The 25000-nt window shown below is 39.9% G+C and overlaps 1 protein-coding gene across 3 annotated transcripts in view; it reads right to left on the bottom strand.

The window, feature by feature from the left end:
* LOC123514395 (high affinity cGMP-specific 3',5'-cyclic phosphodiesterase 9A-like) overlaps positions 1-25000 on the bottom strand; it is a 459159-nt gene that overhangs the window by 219359 nt on the left and 214800 nt on the right. Inside the window, exon 2 of one of the 3 annotated variants that reach the window (XM_045272305.1) lies at positions 6431-6546. The exons of the other annotated variants lie outside the window; for them this stretch is intronic. Within the exon in view, the coding sequence (XP_045128240.1) occupies positions 6431-6524 (94 nt within the window). The 5' untranslated portion in view covers positions 6525-6546. The remainder of the gene's footprint in view (positions 1-6430; positions 6547-25000) is intronic. 3 annotated transcript variants of the gene reach the window in all.

The raw sequence follows: 25000 nt of genomic DNA, 5'->3' as shown, positions 1-25000 counted from the left end.
GCGAGGAAAACAACTGAGTTGGGGTCTGGTCATGTAAGGAGGTCACGGGTAGAGTATACCAAGTACTGAACCAGGGTTGGTGCTTTATGGCGCTAGAAGTTCTCGTGATATGTAATTTCATATGCCGTAGTGATGATTAGTCCAGGTTACATGTGTTTCCTTATAGATAGTACAGAAGTCTCGGTAAGCCATCAACACATGAGGTTCTATCATTAAAGCGTTTTAGATATACGTAATATTCAAAATCAAATGCCGTATAGATAGATCGGGTTTTAAGTGTGTTTGTTCTATTGAGGGTAAAAGAAAGTCTCGTTATTTTATCAATAAAATCAAGAAAAGTCCTTGAAAACTACAATAACGTCAATTAGAGCATGTTGAAAATATTAAGAGATGATACAACAAAATTATTCGACAAATTTCCATGGTACTGTAAACGTCTGCTATCTCTGGTTATGTGGCAAGACGCTTAAATGTTTTTGAAATAGTCTATGAGGTGAAGAGGAGCAGCAGTAGGGAAGTGGTGCGTGTTTTCAAAAGAAGCGTTCCAAGCTGCTTGCACGGGTCAGAGGAGTGTACTTGGTAGCCATATTAGCTCGGCAGGTACTTCAGAGAGCAGCACGTGATGGACCTGGCTATGTACCCTTGAACCGGCTACATTGCATCCCAGCCCATCACTACATTCTTCTTTGCTCGTCTGTACGTTTTTCTATCTAAATTTGAAATTACTTTTATCTCTGCGTATCCGACGAATTGTGACACAGATTTTTAGAGTGCTGCTAAAACAATCATTCCATTAATCTAAAACACATACATAAACACACAATCACACACACACACACACACACACACACACACACACACACACACACACACACACACACACACACACACACACACACACACACACACACACACACACACACACACACACACACACACACACACACACACACACACACACACACACACACACACACACACACACACACACTCTCTCTCTCTCTCTCTCTCTCTCTCTCTCTCTCTCTCTCTCTCTCTCTCTCTCTCCCTTTCTCTCTCTTTTTCACTCGCTCTTGCCTAAAGCACCTAAAGAGACTTTTGTATATATTCACAGGAATTTTACCAATTAACATGCCTTTTCAAATCATTGTCCTCCCTTATTCCTGCTTGCAAGCACGCACACACTCACACACACACACACACACACACACACACACACACACACACTGCCAACCTTACAAGATAGAAGAGAAAGTGAGAACCTAATAACAATGTATAAGATAGTAAATTATATTGAAAAGATAGACAAAGAAGACCTGGTACTGTTGACAGAAGATGGAAAGACAAGAGGACATGAAATGAAGATCAAGATGAGGCAATGTGTGAAGGATATTGGAAAACACAGTTTTCCACACAGAAAGGTGGAAAAATGGAATACATTGGATAATGAAGTTGTTACAGCACATAGTGTGCTTAACTTTAAAGAAAAAATAGATAGATGGAGATATGGAGACAGGACAGTATGAGCCCCCTGTACAATACAACTAGGTAAATACACACACACCGCGTAGTGTAGTGGTTAGCATGTTCGGCTCACAACCGAGAGGGTCCGGTTTAGAATCCCGGAAAGCGGCGAGGCAAATGGGCAAGCCTTTTAATGTGTAGCTCCTGTTCACCAAGCAGTAAATAGGTACGGCCTTACTTTCCCGGTGTGTGGAGTGTGTTGTGGTCTCAGTCCTACCCGAAGATAGCTCTATGAGCTCTGACCTCGCTCCGTAATGGGAAAAGCTGGCTGGGTGACCAGCAAACGACCGTGGTGAATTACACACACACACACACACACACACACACACACACACACACACACACACACTCTCTCTCTCTCTCTCTCTCTCTCTCTCTCTCTCTCTCTCTCTCTCATTCCTAGTTTTTATTTTTGTGTGTGTTTCTTTGTCCATTATTTTCTTTCATCAGGTTCAGAGTGTAGTCTTCCATATTGATTCTATGTATGCCTCTTTTATAACGGTTATCTGTGTGTGTGTGTGTGTGTGTGTGTGTGTGTGTGTGTGTGTAATTCACTGTTTGATCTGCTGCAGTCTCTGACGAGACAGCCAGACGTTACCCTACGGAACGAGCTCAGAGCTCATTATTTCCGATCTTCGGATAGGCCTGAGACCAGGCACACGCCACACACCGGGACAACAAGGTCACAACTCCTCGATTTACATCCCGTACCTACTCACTGCTAGGTGAACAGGGGCTACACGTGAAAGGAGACACACCCAAATATCTCCACCCGCCCGGGGAATCGAACCCCGGTCCTCTGGCTTGTGAAGCCAGCGCTCTAACCACTGAGCTACCGGGCCGTGTGTGTGTGTGTGTGTGTGTGCAAGTGCGCGCACCTTTCTCGATATTTCATTCCTTCATGTGAACTACTGCTTTTTGTAAGTTTCTACGTATGTTATTCTCTCTCTCTCTCTCTCTCTCTCTCTCTCTCTCTCTCTCTCTCTCACACACACACACACACACACACACACACACACACACACACACACACACACACACACACACACACACACACACACCACAAAGACCGGCTGGCAAATTAAAAGAAAACATTACATGGAAACTTTCCGCTTCTGCCTGGACGGTGAGAGGCAATAAAGGCCTAACAAGCTGACACTGCTCGTCGACCTTGCTGTGTAACACTATCACATCCACTCCAGGAGTGTTGGGGATGGGAGCGCAAGATCGGTTGGCTGTGTTGCTGGTGGTGGTTGATGGTTGTAGTAGTGGTGGTGATGGTTGGTGGTATTAACCTGGTGATGTTATATTGTGTGCTGGAAAGAGGTGGCAGTTTACTCGTCTACACACACAAACACACACACACACACACACACACACACACACACACACACACACACACACACATATGAGGAGAGATTAAAGGATATGGATCTACCAACCCTCGAACAAAGAAGGGAGAGAGGGGATCTGATACAAGTTTATAAATTGATCAACGGTATGGACCAAGTGGATAATGAGAAACTGATCCTGAGAGAAGAATATGACATTCGAAGCACAAGATCGCATAGTAAAAAACTGAGAAAGGGAAGATGTCTGAGAGATGTTAAAGAAATATATTGAGACGTGGAACAGATTGAATGAAGTAGTGTCTGCAACGAGTGTGCATACTTTTAAAGTAAGATTGGATAAGTGTAGATATGGAGACAGGGCCACACGAGCATAAAGCCCAGGCCCTGTAAAACTACAACTAGGTAAATACACACACACACACACACACACACACACACACACACACACACACCGCGTAGTGTAGTGGTTAGCACGCTCGACTCACAATCGAGAGGATACGGGTTCGAGTCCCGGAAAGCGGCGAGGCAAATGGGCAAGCCTTTTAATGTGTAGCCCCTGTTCACCTAGCAGTAAATAGGTACGGGACGTAACTCGAGGGGTTGTGTGTGTTTTGGTCTCAGTCCTACCCGAAGATCGGTCTACGAGCTCTAAGCTCGCTCCCTAATGGGGAAGACTGGCTGGGTGACCAGCACACACACATTCACAGGAAGACATCTAATTTTGCGCACATGTGTGTGTGTGTGTGTGTGTGTGTGTGTGTGTGTGTGTGTGTGTGTGTTAGTTTGTTAGTTCCCTTTCATCTATTTTTGATGATTTGTCTTACTGTTGTTGATGAGGTTTGACGTACACTCTGTTCGTTGTTTTATTTTTTTTACTTTTGGCTTGCTGCGTTTAATAGTTACTGCATGAACAGTACTGAGTGATATATGTGTTTGCGTTTGATTCCTTTTCATCCCCTTTCGTGATTTCTCTTCTCAAATTTTTGCGATATGTTACTATTTTTTTCATTATCTATTTTTGCATTTCTAGTTTCATGTGTTTGAGAATTGTATAATACGCGATACCGGGTCGTCACTCACACTTATTCCCACAACTAAATCATCGACATACGCAGGCCAGACTGCCACAGGAGCATAACACATACAAAAGAAGTAAAAGAAATCATACACTTCCAACGCCGAGAGGAACGAGTTCTTTTAGTATATAATAACGTGATGAACCAGTTTTCCCCATTCGCCAACGCTTTCGTTTGCAGTCAATCAATATTCTGCAACGTAGCTCTGCAAAGACGCGGAGATCCTTCCTAACCTTGAAAGACTTGAAGAGAGAGAGAGAGAGAGAGAGAGAGAGAGAGAGAGAGAGAGAGAGAGAGAGAGAGAGAGAGAGAGAGAGAGAGAGAGAGAGAGAGAGAGAGAGAGAGAGAGAGAGAGAGAGAGAGAGAGAGAGAGAGAGAGAGAGAGAGAGAGAGAGAGAGAGAGAGAGAGAGAGAGAGAGAGAGAGAGAGAGAGAGAGAGAGAGAGAGAGAGAGAGAGAGAGATTGGGGGGGAGGAGTAAGAGGGGGATGCTGAGGACGCTGAGATGTCGATAGTGCAATAGGAGTGAGTGTGGTGGACGTGATTGAGTGCAGGGACTGTGTGTGTGTGAATTGTGGGGGAAAAGTGTAAAATCGATTCATTCACAGTTTGTAATTTTGTTTTTCTGTTAGTTCATTTTAGTTTGTTAGCTTGTTTGATTGTTTGACAGTTTAGGTCTGGTGAGTGCAGAGGACAGCAGCTGGGTGGGTTGAGTATATACCTGTTATCAGAATGTATGTCTGTGTGTGCATTCACCAATGCTTGATCACGAGCGAACCCGCAACCATCACCCGTTACCTTCTCTGTGAGAGCTTAGATCTCATTATTAGCGAACTTCAGGTAACAAAGTGGCCTCACACAACACACACCCCATCCTTCTGGTCTGGGGAGACACCGTTTGTCCCGATTGCCCGCGAAAAATCTCAGAGGTAACCATCCTCTTGTGGAGTTTGAAGGTATGACAACCATGGCAGCCAACACCGACTCGGCCTCTTCACCACTGAGCAATGTGTGCGCGCGTGTGTGTGTGTGTGTGTGTGTGTGTGTGTGTGTGTGTGTGTGTGTGTGTGTGTGTGTGTGTGTGTGTGTGTGTGTGTGTGTGTGTGTGCGTGCGTACAAGTGAAAGATGTCTGATTCGTTTCATCAACAAATATATTCATAACATACTCTCCATCCACACACTGTTAGTGTGTGTAATTCACCACGGTCGTCTGTTGGTCACCCAGCCAGTCTTCCTATTAAAAATATCTGAAGACGATCTTTCGTCTCCTCGTCCTTTTACCTCGTTTCTCGGAATCACCACACCTCATTTTTATCTTCATTCCTTTGCTAGTCCCTCCTCACCACCGCACCACCATAACCTTCACCCTTTGTTTCCAGCACCACCACTATCACCATCATAACTACTACCGGTTTCCCGTTCTCTGAGCCGCGAAACAGTCTTCACCTGTGCTGACTCCCCTCCAGGTGTCCTTTTCGCAATATTCCAGGCATTTCTTTAAAGGTGAGTGAGTTAGCAGAGGCAGCACAGAACTAACAAGGTACGACTGCTGACGCTCCTTTGTTGCTATTGTTGTTGTTGTTGCTGCTGTTGCACTCGCTACTTCTCTCGCTCAGGTAATCATAATGTAAACAACAGTGTCACAACAAAAACAACAGTAATGATAACAACAGCAACAAAAAACAACAACAGAATACGTAACAGCAACAGCAGCAGCCGCACCAGCAGCAACAGCAAGAATTACAACAATAGTAGCAACACCAACAACAACAGCAACAATAACAACAAAACAAAAACAACAGCAAGAACAACAACAAAAACAACTACTACTACTACTACTACTACTACTACTACTACTACTACTACTACTACTGCTATTACTACTACTACTTCTACGACAAAAATAACAATAACAAAAACAACAACAACAAACAACAACAACAACAACAACAACAAACAACAACAACAACAACAACAACACCAACAACAACAACTCCTATTACTACTACTACTACTACTACTACTACTACTACTACAATAACACCGGCAACAACATTAAAAACGAACGAGAAGATAAAAGATATTCAATAAAGATGTAACGCAGGGTAAATTTTTATTCAAAGATTAAGAAGAAAATGAAAGAAGTGCAGAGAAAAGATGAACCATAAAGGTGAGAAGCATCAAGAGAACAAAGGACGAAAGAGAAATAATAGGAGAAGGAGGAGAAGATAAAAAAATAAAGAAGAGATGCAAAAATGTGAAAGAGGAAGAAAATACAAAGAGAGAGAGAGAGAGAGAGAGAGGGGGGCTGAAAAACTAAAAAGAACGTAGAGAGAAAAAAAAAACAGTGGAAGAGGAACAAAAAACTAAAATAAAAAAAAAGGTAAATGACGAGAAAGAAGAGGGTAAAGAAGAGGAGGAGGAGGACAAGTCAAAAAAGGTGCAGGAAGTAGAAGAGGAGGATGAAGGAAGCACCCACCTCGAACATCTTCTGGGCGAGCGTCAGGATGGAGGCTGGCTGAGTCCTGTTTTCCTCCAACGGTGAAGTAGATAGTCCTAACACACTTCTCCATGCGGGCATCCTCACCCCGACACCTACGGCACAACAAACACTCATTAGAGGACAAAAGACACATACTGGGGTGCAACAGACGCACATACATACAAACAAACTAAAGATTCCCTCGGTCACTGTTCCTCCGCCAGATCCATACTTTAGGACCGATAAATGCTGACAAGGGACCTTAGATGCTCTTGATTCGAGGCCTTTGTGTTGTGATATGCGTTTTAGTTCCCTGAGCATCGACACTGTGGGTTTATGGGTATCGATTGCACCACTAGGGCAGTGTTTCTCAACCAGGGGGCCGCAGAAACCTAACAAGGGGGTTGGGGGACAGGGAATTGAACAGTTAATTTATGTGATTTACGACTACACAATGTCTAAATCAATATGTCCTGCTTTTTTTCAAGCTTTTCCCTGGCTAATTGTATCTCAAAATGTTGTGAATATTTGTATAGTGTATTATAATGTTTATATGACTAAATGCTTAAAAAGTAAGAAAGTTATATTTGTTTACAACATTGTTTCGGGGGTGGCATAACGTGATAACAATAGCTACACTATAGCACGCTGCCAGAGCTCAGCCTGGGAGCTGTATACATTCCGCCATCGACTGCTCGTGACCGAACACGTGGTGTGACTGGCTGTAATTTTTCCCATAATATGGTTGAACTTGTTTGTAAGCCTGTTTTTCATTTGACCACACTGTAATACTGAAACTGGCAACACATATGTAAGCCTTCACCTTTAAGGGTTTTTCCTTCTCTTCTTTTTCTTTACAGTTATGTTTAGCTGTCTCTTAGGAAAATAGACAAATATGTAATTAAACCATCCACAAAACAAGAAGTACTGCCATACAGACAGCGTGCTGAGCTAAACCTGAGCTACATATAAATGTAAAGTGACTATATCCTATTTAATTCAAAACCAAGGCATCCCCTGAATAGATGAGTTTATTTTGTTTTTCATGTTATGGCCTATAGCGCTTGTAGGCATACTTGAAGAGTATGTGTGGGAAGCGCTGTTCAGTTTCCGCCCATTAGTGTCACAGGCAATTTTATTAGTGCATGTAAGAGGTCCACAAAGCTTGAAAGGTTGAGAAACCCTGCACAAAGTAGTAGTAGTAGTAGTAGTAGTAGTAGTAGTAGTAGTAGTAGTAGTAATAGGAGCAGTAATAGAATTCCTAGTAAAACAAACATTGCAATAATAATACGGTGTAATTCTATGCCAGAGAGTTCGTTTTTTTTAAGTGATTACATCTTTAAGTATATTTTGAGTAAAGGAAGCGCGCACACAGACACACACACACACACACACACACACCGGTAGGTCAGTGGTTAGAGCGCTGGCTTCACAAGCCAGAGGACCGGGGTTCGATTCCCCGGCTGGGTGGAGATATTTGGGTGTGTCTCCTTTCACGTGTAGCCCCTGTTCACCTAGCAGTGAGTAGGTACGGGATGTAAATCGAGGAGTTGTGTTGTGACCTTGTTGTCCCGGTGTGTGGTGTGTGCCTGGTCTCAGGCCTATCCGAAGATCGGAAATAATGAGCTCTGAGCTCGTTCCGTAGGGTAACGTCTGGCTGTCTCGTCAGAGACTGCAGCAGATCAAACAGTGAAACACACACACACACACACACACACACACACACAAAATGCTACTCAGATCAGATTACCATTCTTATTTTTATTTCATGAACAAACTGGCATCGGTTTAAGGACGAATAAGTAGATAAACTCATCATTATCACCATCACCACCATCATTACCATTGTCATCATCAATATCAGCCATATCAAGTCCACCACTATATAAATGTCTTTCCACGGACTCATGGCACGGTACCAATATCGTCCAAGTTCCGCCAAGGAAGTTTTTCACACACCTTTCCACCTCCTCTATGATATTGCCTGCCCATCCCACGTCCTGTTTCCCAGCTTCCTGTTTGTCCGTCTGTCTCATACCACTTGTGATCCCTTGTATAATCACAATAGAATAATAAATCTTTTACTATCTATGTGATATGTTTAATTTTGCTATAAAGTCCTTTTTTTTCATTAACATAGTTTGTAACCTTTTTGTATTTTTCTTCTCCAGAAGATCTTAATTTACCAGTAAGTTTCCTCGTTTCGAATTTTCTCTCATATCAATAAGTATTGAAATGTATAGACTGCGTTTCGAGTACGAGAGAGAGAGAGAGAGAGAGAGAGAGAGAGAGAGAGAGAGAGAGAGAGAGAGAGAGAGAGAGAGAGAGAGAGAGAGAGAGAGAGAGAGAGAGAGAGAGAGAGAGAGAGAGAGAGAGAGAGAGAGAGAGAGAGAGAGAGAGAGAAGATATATCAAAATAAGGAGAACGAAACAAACAAAAAGGTATACATACGAGAATATCATCCTGCAATAAAAAAAATAATACTCTTGCTGTAACTGATGATGAAGCTTTGCGTTTCTCAGTGAAGAGAGCGCAGGACTATAAGCTTTAAAAGACCTTCACCCCTCACTGGCACCGGCTGGTCTCAACTCATCACCACATCCAGCCAGAAATGGCCTTCATCACTCTGCTTTCACACTTATTCTGAACGCTTCATTGGGTTCTAGTTAGTTATGATGGCCTGTTTCCCTTGCTAATCAGAATAATCTCTAGTAACAGCCAGTAGAAATATTGATCTACTCCACTAATGAATTGAATTGTGGGATCTTTTAGCCAATTCACTGCTACGCAAAGAATATCATAATTTTCTTTTCCAGTGATGAAGGATGAAGGGATGTCAGTGTTCTTTTGTTTGTGTATTCTCTTGTTGCCTTAAGGGACTCATTGATTTCATATTACATTTAAATTTCTATGCTAATATGGCGTATAGAGATGTCGTTATTAGTAAAGACGTTAGTTGGCAGGAAAACATATTTTATCAGTTCTAAGCCTTCCCTTGAAGCCAACAAAACGTAACTTTTCCCGGTACAAGTATGAGAAATGTGTAAATCCGTACGGCAAATTTAGTGCAATATTGTTATGTGGCTTTATCATAAATCTCAACCTGATTATAATCAGGTGTCTAAGATAATTATCAGACAGTTATTTTTTTCAGTTATCCATCTTTTTTTTTTTTTAACAATGTGGGCTTTTCACGGGAATTACGGGCTTAGAGGGGGTATTTTTGGGTACCTCCTATGCGAAAGTTCACCCGTTAGGGAGCCATTACCCAGAGAAAGGAAACATTTCCTGCACTCGGATTGTGGCTAGGATTGGAACCCATGCGCTTAGGGACCCCACGACCCTCAATGCGCGGGATTCTATTGTACCACGGCGGCCTTTCTGTCAATATGAATACCTTAAGTTCAATATATTACGTAACCGTCTCGACTGAATGGGACATGGTGACTAAAAATGTGAATGATTTTTTTCTCGCCACCTCTAATTGTTTTCTTGTATTTCACAGCTCCATGACAATATTCATCTATATGAAATCACATACAAAAAAAATTATGCCCTTTTCTTCCTTTCTTTCTTTACTATTGCGTAAGTTTACTATTGCGTAAGGTGTTGGCCTTTTCCACAGCTTTTTTGTCACGAATAATAAATAATATTGAACCTTAACTTTGTCAGAAAATAGCTCCACTAATAGGTAAAGACATATAATTATGAAACGAAACAGATATTAGAATGAAATCTGACGAATATGTTTCTGTAGAGAAATCAATACGGAAGCTTGAGAGAAAAACTGAATACAGTTATCACACAGACCAGATAATCTAGTCTTTTGAAACTGAAGGTACCAAAGAGTACAAAGCAAAGCAAGAGAAAATGTTCCGTACTAAATCAAGGAAAAGGATGTAGAAATTAATTCTAATGGATTAACTCTAATGGATAATGAAAAGTAAAAAGGGGGTAGTGAAGGAAGGATCTTTAGAAAAGGCGAACTGTGTTGTTGGGCAACATTAAGAAATCCAGAAAGAGAAAGGGGAGAGAGCGAAGGTTGCAGCAGACGGTGAAAAACTGAAGGCAATTTAAAATGGGAAAAAACGAAAGAAATAGCGTTTAAATCTGCCTAATTGTTTGAAAGTGTGCTACACTTCCAAACAATTGGACAGGCAAGTAAGTCTCCTATATGAATACTTACAGAACCCTTACATAGAGGGAACATTGTGGTGGAGGGGAAGTGATATATATACAGCGATAGTAACTTTAGTGAATGTGTCTTAGGATGAAGCGAGATACAAACATTCCTTAAGATATTCAGTGCAAAGGATAGTTAGAGTGTTTGTTACCAGAGATCGGGTACTTGTCTGAAGAGAAGTATCAGCTTGATGTGTGCCACTGCTAACATTTACACTTTATTACCCTGCAATATTTCTGTATTTTCAGCATTTTACGAGTTTTTAGGGTTACAAATATTTTATATGAAAAATCATCGACGTTTTATTGACGTGCCGAATAAAAAGCATGTGACCAGCAAGAAAGACAGATGAGAATTGAAGGGCATACGCGTAAATAATAAACATGTACATCAATTAAGTTAGGAAAAAAAACTTCTTATTAATGAAAAAATACGAGTCGGATGTCTTTGTGGCTATATAATGTGAGAATTGAATGGTATTTCAAGATTTCAAGAAGAGTAGGGAGAAAAAAAGTCGCACACAGAAAGACAGAATAATCACCTTTTTTTTAAGTACAAGGGGGAAGCTTACCAAGGGCAACAAAATATTGAAGAAAAAAGTCCACTTAAACTGTAAAATCCCTAAAAGATAGGAGAGCAGTTAGTCAGAAAACAGAGACAAATGACTTGAAACCTCGCTCTTAAAAGAAGTCAAGTCGTAGGAAGATGGAAATACAGAAGCAGGCAGGAAGTTCCAGTTTACTAACGAATGGTATGAATGATTGAGAATACTGGTCAACTCTAGCATTAGAGAGTTGGACAGAACAGTGGTGAGAAGAAAAAAATAGCTTTGTGCAGTGAGGCCGCAGGATGAGGGGAAGCATGTAGTTAGCAAGATCAGTAGAACAGTTAGCATGAAAATAGCGAGAAAAGATAGAAAAAGATGCAGCATTTCGGCGGTGAGAAAGAGGCTGAAGGCACTCAGTCAGAGGAGGGGAGTTAATGAGACGAAAAGCTTTTGATTCCATCCTATCTAATAAAACTGTGTGTGAGTGGAACTCCCCCAAACATGCAAAGAGTACTCCATACAAGGACGGATAAGGCCCTTGTATAGAATTTGCAGAGGGAGGGTCGAGAAAAACTGGCGGAGACGCCTAAAAATGCCTAACTTCATAGAAGCTGTTTCAACAAGAGACCGAGGATATTCAGTGTGGGAGAAGAGAACAGTTGAATGTCATTGAAGGTGAGGGAATCGTTGTCTGAAAGATTGTCGAGTTGATAGATGGAGGATTGACTTTTTGAGGCATTGAACACTATTACGTTTTCTCTGCCCCAATCATAAATCTTAAAAAGATCAGAAGTCAGGCGTTCTTTAGCGTCCCTACGTGATCTGTTGACTTCCTGAACGTTTGGTCGTCTCTGAAAGGACGTGGAAAGATGTAGGGTGTATTCATCAGCGTAGGAATGAATAGGGCAAGTTTAGTTAAAATCATTAATGCAGAATAGAAAGAGAGTGGGTGACAGGACATAATCCTGAGGAACATCACTGTTAATAAATTTAGGAGAAGAACAGTGGCCGTCTATCACAGCAGCAATAGAACGGTCGGAAAGGAAACTGAGATAAAGTTGCAGAGAAAAGGATAAAAACTGTAGGAGGGTAGTTATGAGATCAAAACTTTGTGCCAGACTTTATCAAAAGCTTTTAATACATCTAACACAACAACAAAAGTTTTACCGAAATCTCTAAAAGAGGATGACCAAAGCTCAGTAAGGAAAGCCAGAAGATCACCAGTACAGCGACCTTGACGGAAGTCATACTGGCGATCAGAGAGAAGGTTGTAAAGTAACAGATGTTTAAGAATCTTCCTATTCAGGATAGATTCAAAAAGTTTAGACAAGCAAGAGATTAAAGCTATAGGACGGTATAATTTGAGGGATTAGAACGGTCACCCTTTTTAGGAATAGGCTGAATGTAGGCAAATTTCCAGAATGAAGGAAAGGTAGAAGTCGATAGACATAGGTGAAAAAGTTTGGCCAGGCAGTGTGCAAGCACGGAAGCACAGGTTTTGAGAACAATAGGATGGGCCCCATCAGGTCCATAAGCCTTCTGAGGGTTTAGGCCAGCGAGGGCATGGAAAACATTATTAAGAAGAATTTTGATTGAAGGCATGAAACAGTCAGAGGGAGAAGGAGAGGGAGGGACAAGCCCAGAATCATCCAAGGTAGAGTTGTTAGCAAAGGTTTGAGAAAAGAGTTCAGCATTAGAAACAGATGAGATGGCAGTGGTGCCATCAGGATAAAATAAATAAAGAAAAGATGAAGAAGTAAAGTTATTGGAAATATTTTTGGCCAGATGCCAAAGAAAGAAACCTTAATAACAAAATGTGAGGAATACCTAAAAACATGAAAGAACCAATATAATTCAATAGAAATTTCAAAGAGGTAAATAAATTTCACACACACACACACACACACACACACACACACACACACACACACACACACACTTTGGCTGTGGTGGTGAGCAGACGTTCCTTGCGGACGCTCCTGAAATTGGACCAAGCATGGATCATGAGACCCTAAAGATACTACTGGATTCTCAAAATCAAGGTTTTCGTAGTGCTTTAGACATCGTGGTGGAACAATGTAATTAAAAAATCACCCTCATGAAGACAAAGATCTGACGAGAAGTCTTGAATTATCTCAGGCATAAATATCTGATCTTGAAGCTGAAGTGAAAACGGTACGGAAATCTGATCAAGATCACAAGACTGTAATTGAAGCACTCAAGACAAGTGTTGAAGATTTGGAACAGCGGACTAACTATCGAGAAGATTACAGCTGGAGAGTAATATACGTATCAGTGGAATTAAAGAAACACCCAATGGAGAAACATGAGAACAAACTGTTGAACTAATCTTGACTCTGCTCAAAGACAAACTACAACTACTACCTATGAAGCTCAAGCGTGCTCACAGAATTGGCTTGCCTGGATGTTCTGCTCCTCGAACCATTGTTGCCAGGTTCGAGCCCTTCAGTGATCGGGAGACAGCAATGCGGAACGCAAGAAAATTAAAGGGTACTGGTATCTACTTCAATGAAGACTTATGCCCCGCTTCCCAAGAAATTGTCAAGAACCAGTTACCACTTTTGAAGCACATGAGCTGAAGGTAAATTAGCTTATTTCAAGTATATAAGGGTCATTATCAAAGAGAGAACGAATTGAATCTCTCTGACGAATCCTGATGGAACATCTGATCGTGTTGGTAGCACCCCGACCCGCGCTTCGGTTCCTGAGGACGTGACGACCACAGGTGTTGATCATCTGACCCAAGCTGTTTAGTTGTCGAATGTTCTGTTAGGAAGTGGAGTGACTTGTTTATTTGTGTGTATAGGCCTCCTAGAGGCAATATGTATAATTTTGTGAACACATTGAATTAAATTCTACTAGCTTCAGCTTACGATAAGAAATATTCCCATATTTATGTATTCGGTGACTTAAATTGGATCTACTAAAATTTCATGAGAGTTCTACATTTGATTTCATTGACTTAATGTTTTCTTTTTCTTTAATTCCATCAATTACAAAACCTACCAGATTTACAGACACAGCTGCCACTTTAATTGATTACATTTGGGCATTGCATATCGATTCATATTTTACAAACTTCATTATACAGACTGACATCTGTGACCATTATCCAGTTGTCTCCCAATTTAATCATAATTATCAAAGACAAAGTTACCCAGTGTACACTAACAAAATATTCTTAACACCGACCACATTAAACAACTTTGGTATTGAATTTCTGCAGGTTAATTGGAATCACATATTTGAAATGAATTGTCCAGATGATGCATTTAACGTCTTTCATGAAAAATTCAACACCTTTTTTCAAAGACATTTTTCACTAAGAAGAGTTTTAGTAAATAAGAAACAGGAACGATGCCCTTACATTACATCAACCTTAAGGAAAAGTATTCAAGAAAACATAGGTTAGAGAGATTGCCACATAAGTAGCCTCTAACATTTAAAGAGGTTTATAAACAATACCGCAACAAGTTAACATCAATCCTTAGAGCAGCTAGAAATAATTATTATTAAAAAAGATTAAAAGATACTCAAGGGAATCCTAAATCTCACTGGCAATCAATCAGTTCCATACTTGGCAAAAATTCTCACCTTTCATATTCCTAATAGATTTTTAATGATAATTTTCTAAAGCTTGGCGATAAGAAAACTACAACAGACGAGAATCATCTTAAGTATCTTGTAGATCCACCAACATTTTCTATGTATCTTCCTCCTGAGACTGTCACTGAAACTGAAAGTTATCGTCAAACCCTAAAAAGTAACGCTGCAGGATATGACAATATCTCTTCAAAAATATTAAAGTATGTATCGTCTCCATTATCAATTCCATTAACTCACATTATTAATCTTTCACTGAACACTGACATTTTTCCTGAAAAACTGAAAACAGCTAAAGTCATCCCAATACACAAATCTGGCAGTAAAACCGATATTAATAATTATAGACCAATTTCAATATTATCCGCTTTTAGTAAAATATTTGAAAAAGTCAGAGCATCAAGTCTAGTAAATTATTTGGAGAAAAATAACTTCCTTTTAGAATATCAACACGGTTTTAGAGCTAATCATTCTACGAATCTGCAGTTACACAATTTACCAACGTTGACTACAATTATTTAGAGATGAAACATCACGTAGTTGGTATATTTATTGAATTACCAAAAGCCTTTGACTCCTTAAATCATACCATATTACTTGACAAATTGAAACATAAAGACATTAGACTTTTCAGGAACTATCTTAGAAAAAGAAATCAGTCTGTATTCTATAATGAGCATTACTCCACTTCAGATATTATAACAAAAGGTGTACCACAAGGATCAATCTTAGGACCAATACTATTTCTTGTTTACATAGATTATATAACTAACGCAAGCTCAAAATTAAAATACCCTATATATGCTGATGATACTAGTCTTTTATTAGCTGATAAGGATTTACTTAACTTGCACAGAAATTTACAAACCGTATTAGAAATAATCAATCAATGGGCAAAAGCAAATCATTTAACAATTAATACTTCCAAAACGAATTACATTCTTTTTCAGAATCGCTCCTTAGACTATCAAATGCCCCCATTGTTGCTGGAGAGAAATGTTGTCAAAAATGTAACTCATACGAAGTTCTTAGGTGTTCATATAGACAAAAACTTAAATTGGAGGTATCATATTAATGATGTTTATTTCAAATTATCCAGGATGTGAGGCATATTGTATAAGATTCGCAACAACATCACGGTCGAGGCTCTTCTCAATATCTATTATACTCTTTGCTATCCTCATTTTATATACTGTGTCTCACTATGTACCTGGCCTTCTTTCATCATCAAGGTAAAAGTAACCCAAAACAAAATTTTAAGATTTATTTTCAACTTGGGAAAATTTGATTCCACTGCCAACATTTTCGCAGAGCACCAACTTCTTAATTTTTGTTCTCAACACAAATGTTTTCTCCTTTTATTCATCTTTAAAAATCTTGTAAACAGACAGGGAACCCGAATTTTCAAACTATTAGAATCAAAATACGGCACCAGACAAGATGTTAATATAATATGCCCACAGTATCGCACAACTCTTTTCAAACACAGAATCTTCTATTATGGTCCACAACTATGGAACAACTTCCCAGTAGATATAAAAATCATTTCAGATAGTCCAGATCAATTTAAAAAGAGAGTAAAAAAATATTTACTTGCATTACATAGTTCTTAGGGATAGAGCTATCAATATATAAATGTATATTAATATTAATAAGTATATGTATATGTGAGTGGTATATGTGGGTACATATATTATTAATATATATATATATATATATATATATATATATATATATATATATATATATATATATATATATATATATATATATATATATATATATATATATATATATATATATATATATATATATATATATATATATATATATATATATATATATATATATATATATATATATATATATATATATATATATATATATATTGTATATTGTATATGTGGTACATAAGTTTATGTGCTGATGTATGTAAGCATACATGCATATGTCAAATAAGTAGTTTATATATTTATATATGTATATGTATATTAAGTGTATGAAGATAAATATACAAGTGATATTTAACTACACCCAGCCATGCTGAAATTTCTATAAATTATCCCGTCAGGGAGCCCCGGCTCGACGGATCATGTCAATAATTTTCTATTATGCTGGTTATGTGTATGTGTGTGTGTGTGTGTGTGTGTGTGTGTGTGTGTGTGTGTGTGTGTGTATATATATATATATATATATATATATATATATATATATATATATATATATATATATATATATATATATATATATATATATATATATATATATATATATATATATATATATATATATTATATTATATATTATTTATTTATTTATTTATTTTTTTTACGTAGGGAAGAGGTCCAGCCAAGGGCAAAAAAAGAAAATTAAAAAAGGCCCACCTGAGTGCTGGCTCTCTAAAAAGTGCAAAAGTGCCAAAACCGTCAGCCAGAATTAGGGGAGCAAATGCCTCGATACCTCCCTCTTAAAAGAAGACAAGTTGTAGGAATTCGGAAATACAGATGCAGGGATGGAGTTCCAGAGTTTACCAGTGAAAGGAATAAAAGATTGAGAGTACTGGTTAACTCTTGCATTAGAGAGTTGGACAGAATAGGGATGAGAGGAAGAAGAAAGCCTTGTGCAGCGTGGCCGCAGGAGGAGGGAGGCATGCAGTTAGCAAGATCAGTAGAACAGTTACCATGAAAATAGCGATAAAATATAGAAAGGGATGCAACATTTCGGCGGTGAGAAAGAGACTGAAGACAGTTAGTCAGAGGAGGGAGTTGATGAGACGAAGAGCTTTCGATTCCACCCTATCAAGCAAAGCTGTGTGACTGGAACCCCCCCAAACATGCGAAGAGTACTCCATACAGGGACGGATAAGGCCCTTATACAGAGTAAGCAGTTGGAGGGGCGAGAAAAACTGTCGGAGACGCCTCAGAACACCTAACTTCATAGAAGCTGTTTTAGCAAGAGATGAGATGTGAAGTTTCCAGTTAAGATTATGAGCAAAGGACAGACCGAGGATATTCATTGTGGAAGAGGAGACAGTTGAGTGTCATTGAAGAAGAGGGATAGTTGTCTGGAAGGTTGTGTCGAGTTGATAGATGGAGGAATTGAGTTTTGAGGCATTGAAAACTACTAGATTTTCTCTGCCCCAATCGGAAATCTTAGAAAGATCGGAAGTCAGGCGTTCCGTGGCGTCCCCGCGTGATCTGTTGATTTCCTGAAGGGTTGGACGTCTCTGAAAGAACGTGGAAAGATGTAGGGTGGTATCATCAGCGTAGGAGTGGATAGGGCAAGAAGTTTGGTTAAGAAGGTCATTAATGAATAATAGAAAGAGAGTGGGTGACAGGACAGAACCCTGAGGAACACCACTATTAATAGGTTTAGGAGAAGAACAGTAGCCGTCTACCACAGCAGCAATAGAGCGGTCGGAAAGGAAACTTGAGATAAAGTTGCAGAGAGAAGGATAGAAGCCGTAGGAGGGCAGTTTTGAAATCAAAGCTTTATGCCAGACTCTATCAAAAGCTTTTGATATGTCTAACGCAACAGCAAAAGTTTCACCGAAATCTCTAAAAGAGGATGACCAAGACTCAGTAAGGAAAGCCAGAAGATCACCAGTAGAGCGACCTTGACGGAAGCCATACTGGCGATCAGACAGAAGATTGTGAAGTGACAGATGTTTGAGAATCTTCCTATTCAGGATAGATTCAAAAACTTTAGACAAGCAAGAGATTAAAGCTATAGGACGGTAGTTTGAGGGGTTAGAACGGTCACCCTTTTTAGGAACAGGCTGAATGTAGGCGAACTTCCAGCAGGAAGGAAAGGTAGAAGTCGATAGACAAAGTTGGAAGAGTTTGGCCAGGCAAGGTGCAAGCACAGAAGCACAGTTTTTGAGAACAATAGGAGGGACCCCATCAGGTCCATAAGCCTTCCGAGGGTTTAGGCCAGCAAGGGCATGGAAAACATCATTACGAAGAATTTTGATTGTAGACATGAAATAGTCAGAGGGAGGAGGAGAGGAGGACAAGCCCAGAATCGTCCAAGGTGGAGTTGTGAGCAAAGGTTTGAGAAAAGAGTTCAGCTTTAGAGACAGAAGAGATGGCAGTGGTGCCATCAGGATGAAATAAAGGAGGAAAGATGAAGAAGTGAAGTTATTTGAGATGTTTTGGCTAGATGCCAGAAGTCACGAGGAGAGTTTGAGTTTGAAAGATTTTGACATTTCCTATTTATGAAAGAGTGTTTGGCAAGTTGAAGAACAGACTTGGCATGATTCCGGCAGAGATATAAAGTGCATGAGATTCAGGAGATGGAAGGCTCAAGTACCTTTTGTGGGCAACCTCTCTATCATGTATAGCACGAGAACAGGCTGAGTTAAACCAAGGTTTAGAAGGTTTAGGTTGAGAAAAGAATGAGGAATGTACGCCTCCATGCCAGATACTAACACCTCTGTTATGCGTTCAGCACAAAGAGATGGGTCTCTGACACGGAAGCAATAATCATTCCAGGAAAATCAGCATAATACCTCCTCAGGTCCCCCAACTGGCAGAGGCAAAACGCCAGAGGCACCTTCGCTTTGGGGATCCTGCGGAGGGATTGGAAAAATAGGACAAGATACAGAAATGAGATTGTGATCGGAGGAGCCCAACGGAGATGAAAGGGTGACAGCATAAGCAGAAGGGTTAGAGGTGAGGAAGAGATCAAGAATGTTGGGCGTGTCTCCAAGACGGTCAGGAATACGAGTAGGGTGTTGCACCAGTTGCTCTAGGTCATGGAGGATAGCAAAGTTGAAGGCTAGTTCACCAGGGTGGTCAGTGAAGGGAGAGGAAAGCCAAAGCTGGTGGTGAACATTGAAATCTCCAAGAATGGAAATCTCAGCGAAAGGGTAGAGGGACAGAATGTGCTCCACTTTAGAAGTTAAGTAGTCGAAGAAATTACTATAGTCAGAAGAGTTAGGGAGAGATAAACAGCACAGATGAATTTAGTTTGAGAGTGACTGTTAAGTCATAGCCAGATGGTGGAAAATTCCGAAGACTCAAGAGCGTGGGCACGAGAGCAAGTTAAGTCGTTGCGTACATAGACGCAACCTCCAGCTTTGGAATGAAAATGAGAATAGAGAAAGTAGGAGGGAACAGAGAAGGGGGTACTGTCAGTTGCCTCAGACAGCTGTGTTTCGGTGAGGAAAAGAAGATGAGGTTCAGTAGAGGAGAGGTGGTGTTCCACAGATTGAAAATTAGATCTAAGACCGCGAATGTTGCAGAAGTTAATGTAGAAAAAGTTGAGGGAGGTGTCAAGGCATCTGGGGTCATCAACAGGAGAGGTGTCAGACCTGGAGTCATTTTTGGTCCCCTCCCCAGAAGAGGACTCCGAGGCGCTTATATATATATATATATATATATATATATATATATATATATATATATATATATATATATATATATATATATATATATATATATATATATATATATATATATATATATATATATATATATATATATATATATATATATATATATATATATATATATATATATATATATATATATATATATATATATATATATATATATATATATATATATATATATATATATATATATATATATATATATATATATATATATATATATATATATATATATATATATATATATATATATATATATATATATATATATATATATATATATATATATATATATATATATATATATATATATATATATATATATATATATATATATATATATATATATATATATATATATATATATATATATATATATATATATATATATATATATATATATATATATATATATATATATATATATATATATATATATATATATATATATATATATATATATATATATATATATATATATATATATATATATATATATATATATATATATATATATATATATATATATATATATGATGGCACAACCTACACACACACACACACACACACACACACACACACACACACACACACACACACACACACACACACACACAACTGGGAATATAATGATCGCCAATTATTCTCCTTTCCCTTTAACTCCAAAGCAGCGAAAAGAGGGAGAAGTGTAGAAGTAATTACATAATATGGCTCAAGTTTCTTATAAGGGGCACATGAGGCTCCAGGGGTTTCGGTAATGAGGGTTGTCTCTCTATTAGGATTCTCACCTGCGGGTCTTTTTAGCAGGTAAAGGGAAGAAAGGCGAGGTGTGGTTTGAGAAGAAGCTCTAGAGAAAGTGAGGGATCACCGCCATGCTTATGGTGATGTGATAATGTGTAAAGGAAGCTACAGGGGAGAGAGAGAGAGAGAGAGAGAGAGAGAGAGAGAGAGAGAGAGAGAGAGAGAGAGAGAGAGAGAGAGAGAGAGAGAGAGAGAGAGAGAGAGAGAGAGAGAGAAAGTGTGTGTAATTCACCACAGTATCGTACCTATTTACTGCTAGATGAACAGGGGCTACACATTAAGAGGCTTGCCCATTTGCCTCGCCGCCTCCGGGATTCAAACCCTGACCCTCTCGAGTGTGAGTCGAGCGTGCTAACCCCTACACTACGCGGCTCAGAGCTCATAGACCGATCTTCGGGTAGGACTGAGACCACAACACACTCCACACACCGGGAAAGCGAGGCCACAACCCCTCGAGTTACATCCCGTACATTAAGAGGCTTGCCCATTTGCCTCGCCGCGCCGGGACTCGAACTCGGCCCTCTCGATTTTGTGTGTGTGTGTTTGTGTGTGTGTGTGTGTGTGTGTGTGTGTGTGTGTGTGTGTGTGTGTGTGTGTGTGTGTGTGTGTGTGTGTGTTTCACTGTTTGATCTGCTGCAGTCTCTGACGAGACAGCCAGACGTTACCCTACGGAACGAGCTCAGAGCTCATTATTTCCGATCTTCGGATAGGCCTGAGACCAGGCACACAACACACACCGGGACAACAAGGTCACAACTCTTCGATTTACATCCCGTACCTACTCACTGCTAGGTGAAAAGGGGCTACATGTGAAAGGAGACACACCCAAATATCTCCACCCGGCCGGGGAATCGAACCCCGGTCCTCTGGCTTGTGAAGTCAGCGCTCTAACCACTGAGCTACCGTGTGTGTGTGTGTGTGTGTGTGTGTGTGTGTGTGTGTGTGTGTGTGTGTGTGTGTGTGTGTGTGTGTGTGTGTGTGTGTGTGTGTGTGTGTGTGTGTGTGTGTGTGTGTGTGTGTGTGTTACTTAAAGATGGTTTTGTTAAACCGTAGATTTAAGCAAATAGCATTGATCAGCGGTGGGCAGCCTGGGTGGTATTGGTGCAGAACATTGAGTTTTATAGCAGCACCTCCTGAAGGCCTTTCCATACATCCATACATCCATGATGATTCCATAGTTGTATTGTACAACGCTACACTTTGAACGTTATCACTGAAAATAAAAAAAAATCAGAAAGTTGTTTCTTCTTTCTTTCTTCGTCTTTCATTTCTTTCCGTCTTATTACATACTTTTGATCTGATAAAAATTAATGTTGTGATGAAATATCCTATCATATCTTTATATACCTTTATATATGTTATTGCATTCTATTGTCGTATTAATGTAGTTACCGCTTGTCTGAAACTTAAGTGATCTGACCTACTATGAGTCTATCAACTGTCACCTTTCCTAAGAAAACAGTATGAAGATCATATGAAGTAATAACGAGGAAAAAAACGCGAAGCCAAGTGTCCGTATTCTGTAGACATGATGTTTTTGTAGTAGAGTAGTAGAAAAACAAAATACTACTCTACTACAAAAACATCATGTCTACAGAGTAAAAGACAGACGAGCGCATCATCAAAGACATCATACAACACCACGTCAAGCCTACAAACGAAGAAGACTGCATATCACTCATCATATACTACAACACCAAGAAAACGTCACAGCTGCTGATAAAAAACAAAACCACCATGAAGAAAACTCCTTTACAAGAAGATCATGTCATCTACAAACACGCCTGCAAAATTGAGGACTGTGGACCTCAAACATATATTGGGATGACAAGGACAACATTGTCAAGGAGACTCACCTGCCACCTACAGAACGGAACAATCAAGAACCACTACAACACATCACATAAAACTACCGCTACAAGGAAACATCTGGAAAATAACACCACTATCATCGACCGCGAAAGGGACCCACGCCGCCTACTCTTCTTGGAATCACTATACATAGCACAAGATAGACCAGCCATGAATCTACAAACACAAGACCTACAGATATTACCCACACAAAAAAGAAGACCTACACGGCTTGATACCACGGCCGACACACGCCGCCAGGCCACGCACTGAATCAACCAATCAGGTTGCAGCACGCCATCTACTGACCCACCCACGGGGGTATAAATATCACCACGATCACTACTCCCACTCATTCTGCCTGAAGATGTTCCATGAAAAGGAACGAAACGTTGCAAACAACTCTACTTTTGGACAGCTCATCGGGGCTCTTACTGCTCAAAACAAAGAATTAATAAGACAAATAGAGAAAGCTCAGCAAAAACTGAACAATGCTGAAGTTGCTCACGCCTTCAATATCGTCTGCAAACAAGAAATATATATATATATATATATATATATATATATATATATATATATATATATATATATATATATATATATATATATATATATATATATATATATATAAAAAACCAGAGGAATGCATTTCTAAGTTTGGAAATATCATCACAGATTTTAGATATGCTGCATTTCTATTCTCTCTCTATTTAATGTTGTATTCATTGTACTCCATTATAATCATCAATATTTCTAATAAGGCAGAGTGTGAAGGAGTGTTTCTTGCGTGTCATTCTATAATGGGATTGGGAGATATGAAATTTATATAAGTTCTAAATTTCATGTATCATTTCTTCCACATATATATATTTTTGTTCCGTATTTCATTTTTTGGTAAATCTATCAAAATTTTTTTACGGAGATGAGGCTAAGAAAATGTTCATTCATTCCATTCAATTAGTGATGTGGAAAGGAGTTATGATCAACACTGCCTTGATAGACCTGATTGGCGAAAGGGCGGAGTGCATGCGGCGTCAAGACTGCGTGACTATTACCACCAATATCCATCACACGCCAAAGAGTGATGACCTAACTCTTGATGGTGGCACTTCCAGCCACATCCAATTGTCTGGCGAGCGATTCCACACACACACACACACACACACACACACACACACACACACACACACACACACACACACACACACACACACACACACACACACACACACACACACACACACACACACACACACACCCGGTAGCTCAGTGATTAGAGCGCTGGCTTCACAAGCCAGAGGACCGGGGTTCGATTCCCCGGCCGGGTGGAGATATTTGGGTGTGTCTCCTTTCACGTGTAGCCCCTGATCACCTAGCAGTGAGTAGGTACGAGATGTAAATCGAGGAGTTATGACCTTGTTGTCCCGGTGTGTGGTGTGTGCCTGGTCTCACGCCTATCCAAAGATCAGAAATAATGAGCTCTGAGCTCGTTCCGTAGGGTAATGTCTGGCTGTCTCGTCAGAGACTACAGTGAACACACCGCGTAGTGTAGTGGTTAGCACACTCGATTCACAATCGAGATGGCCGGGTTCGAGTCCCGGGGCGGCGAGGCAGATGGGCAAGCCTCTTAATGTGTGTCCCCTGTTCACCTAGCAGTAAATAGGTACGGGATGTAACTCGAGGGGTTGTGGCATCGCTTTCCCGGTGTGTGGAGTGTGTTGTGGTCTCAGTCCTACCCGAAGATCGGTCTATGACCTATAAACTCGCTCCGTAATGGGAAAGACTAGCTGGGTGACCAGCAGGCTACCGAGGTGAATTACACAGACACACACACACACACACACACACACACACACACACACACACACACACACACACACCCGGTACCTGAGTGGTTATAGCGCTGGCTTCACAAGCCAGAGGACCGTGGTTCGATTCCCTGGCCGGGTGGAGATATTTGGGTGTGTCTCCTTTCAAGTGTAGCCCCTGTTCACCTAGCAGTGAGTAGGTACGGGATGTAAATCGAGGAGTTGTGACATTGTTGTCCCGGTGTGTGGTGTGTGCCTGGTCTCAGGCCTATCCCAAGATCGGAAATAATGAGCTCTGAGCTCGTTCAGTAGAGTAACGTCTGGCTGTCTCGTCAGAGACTGCAGCAGATCAAACAGT

Source organism: Portunus trituberculatus, chromosome 37, assembly GCF_017591435.1.
Source record: "Portunus trituberculatus isolate SZX2019 chromosome 37, ASM1759143v1, whole genome shotgun sequence".
NCBI lineage: Eukaryota > Metazoa > Arthropoda > Malacostraca > Decapoda > Portunidae > Portunus > Portunus trituberculatus.
The sequence above is the reverse complement of the archived record's forward strand: the minus strand, read 5'-3'. Positions and strand labels throughout refer to the sequence as shown.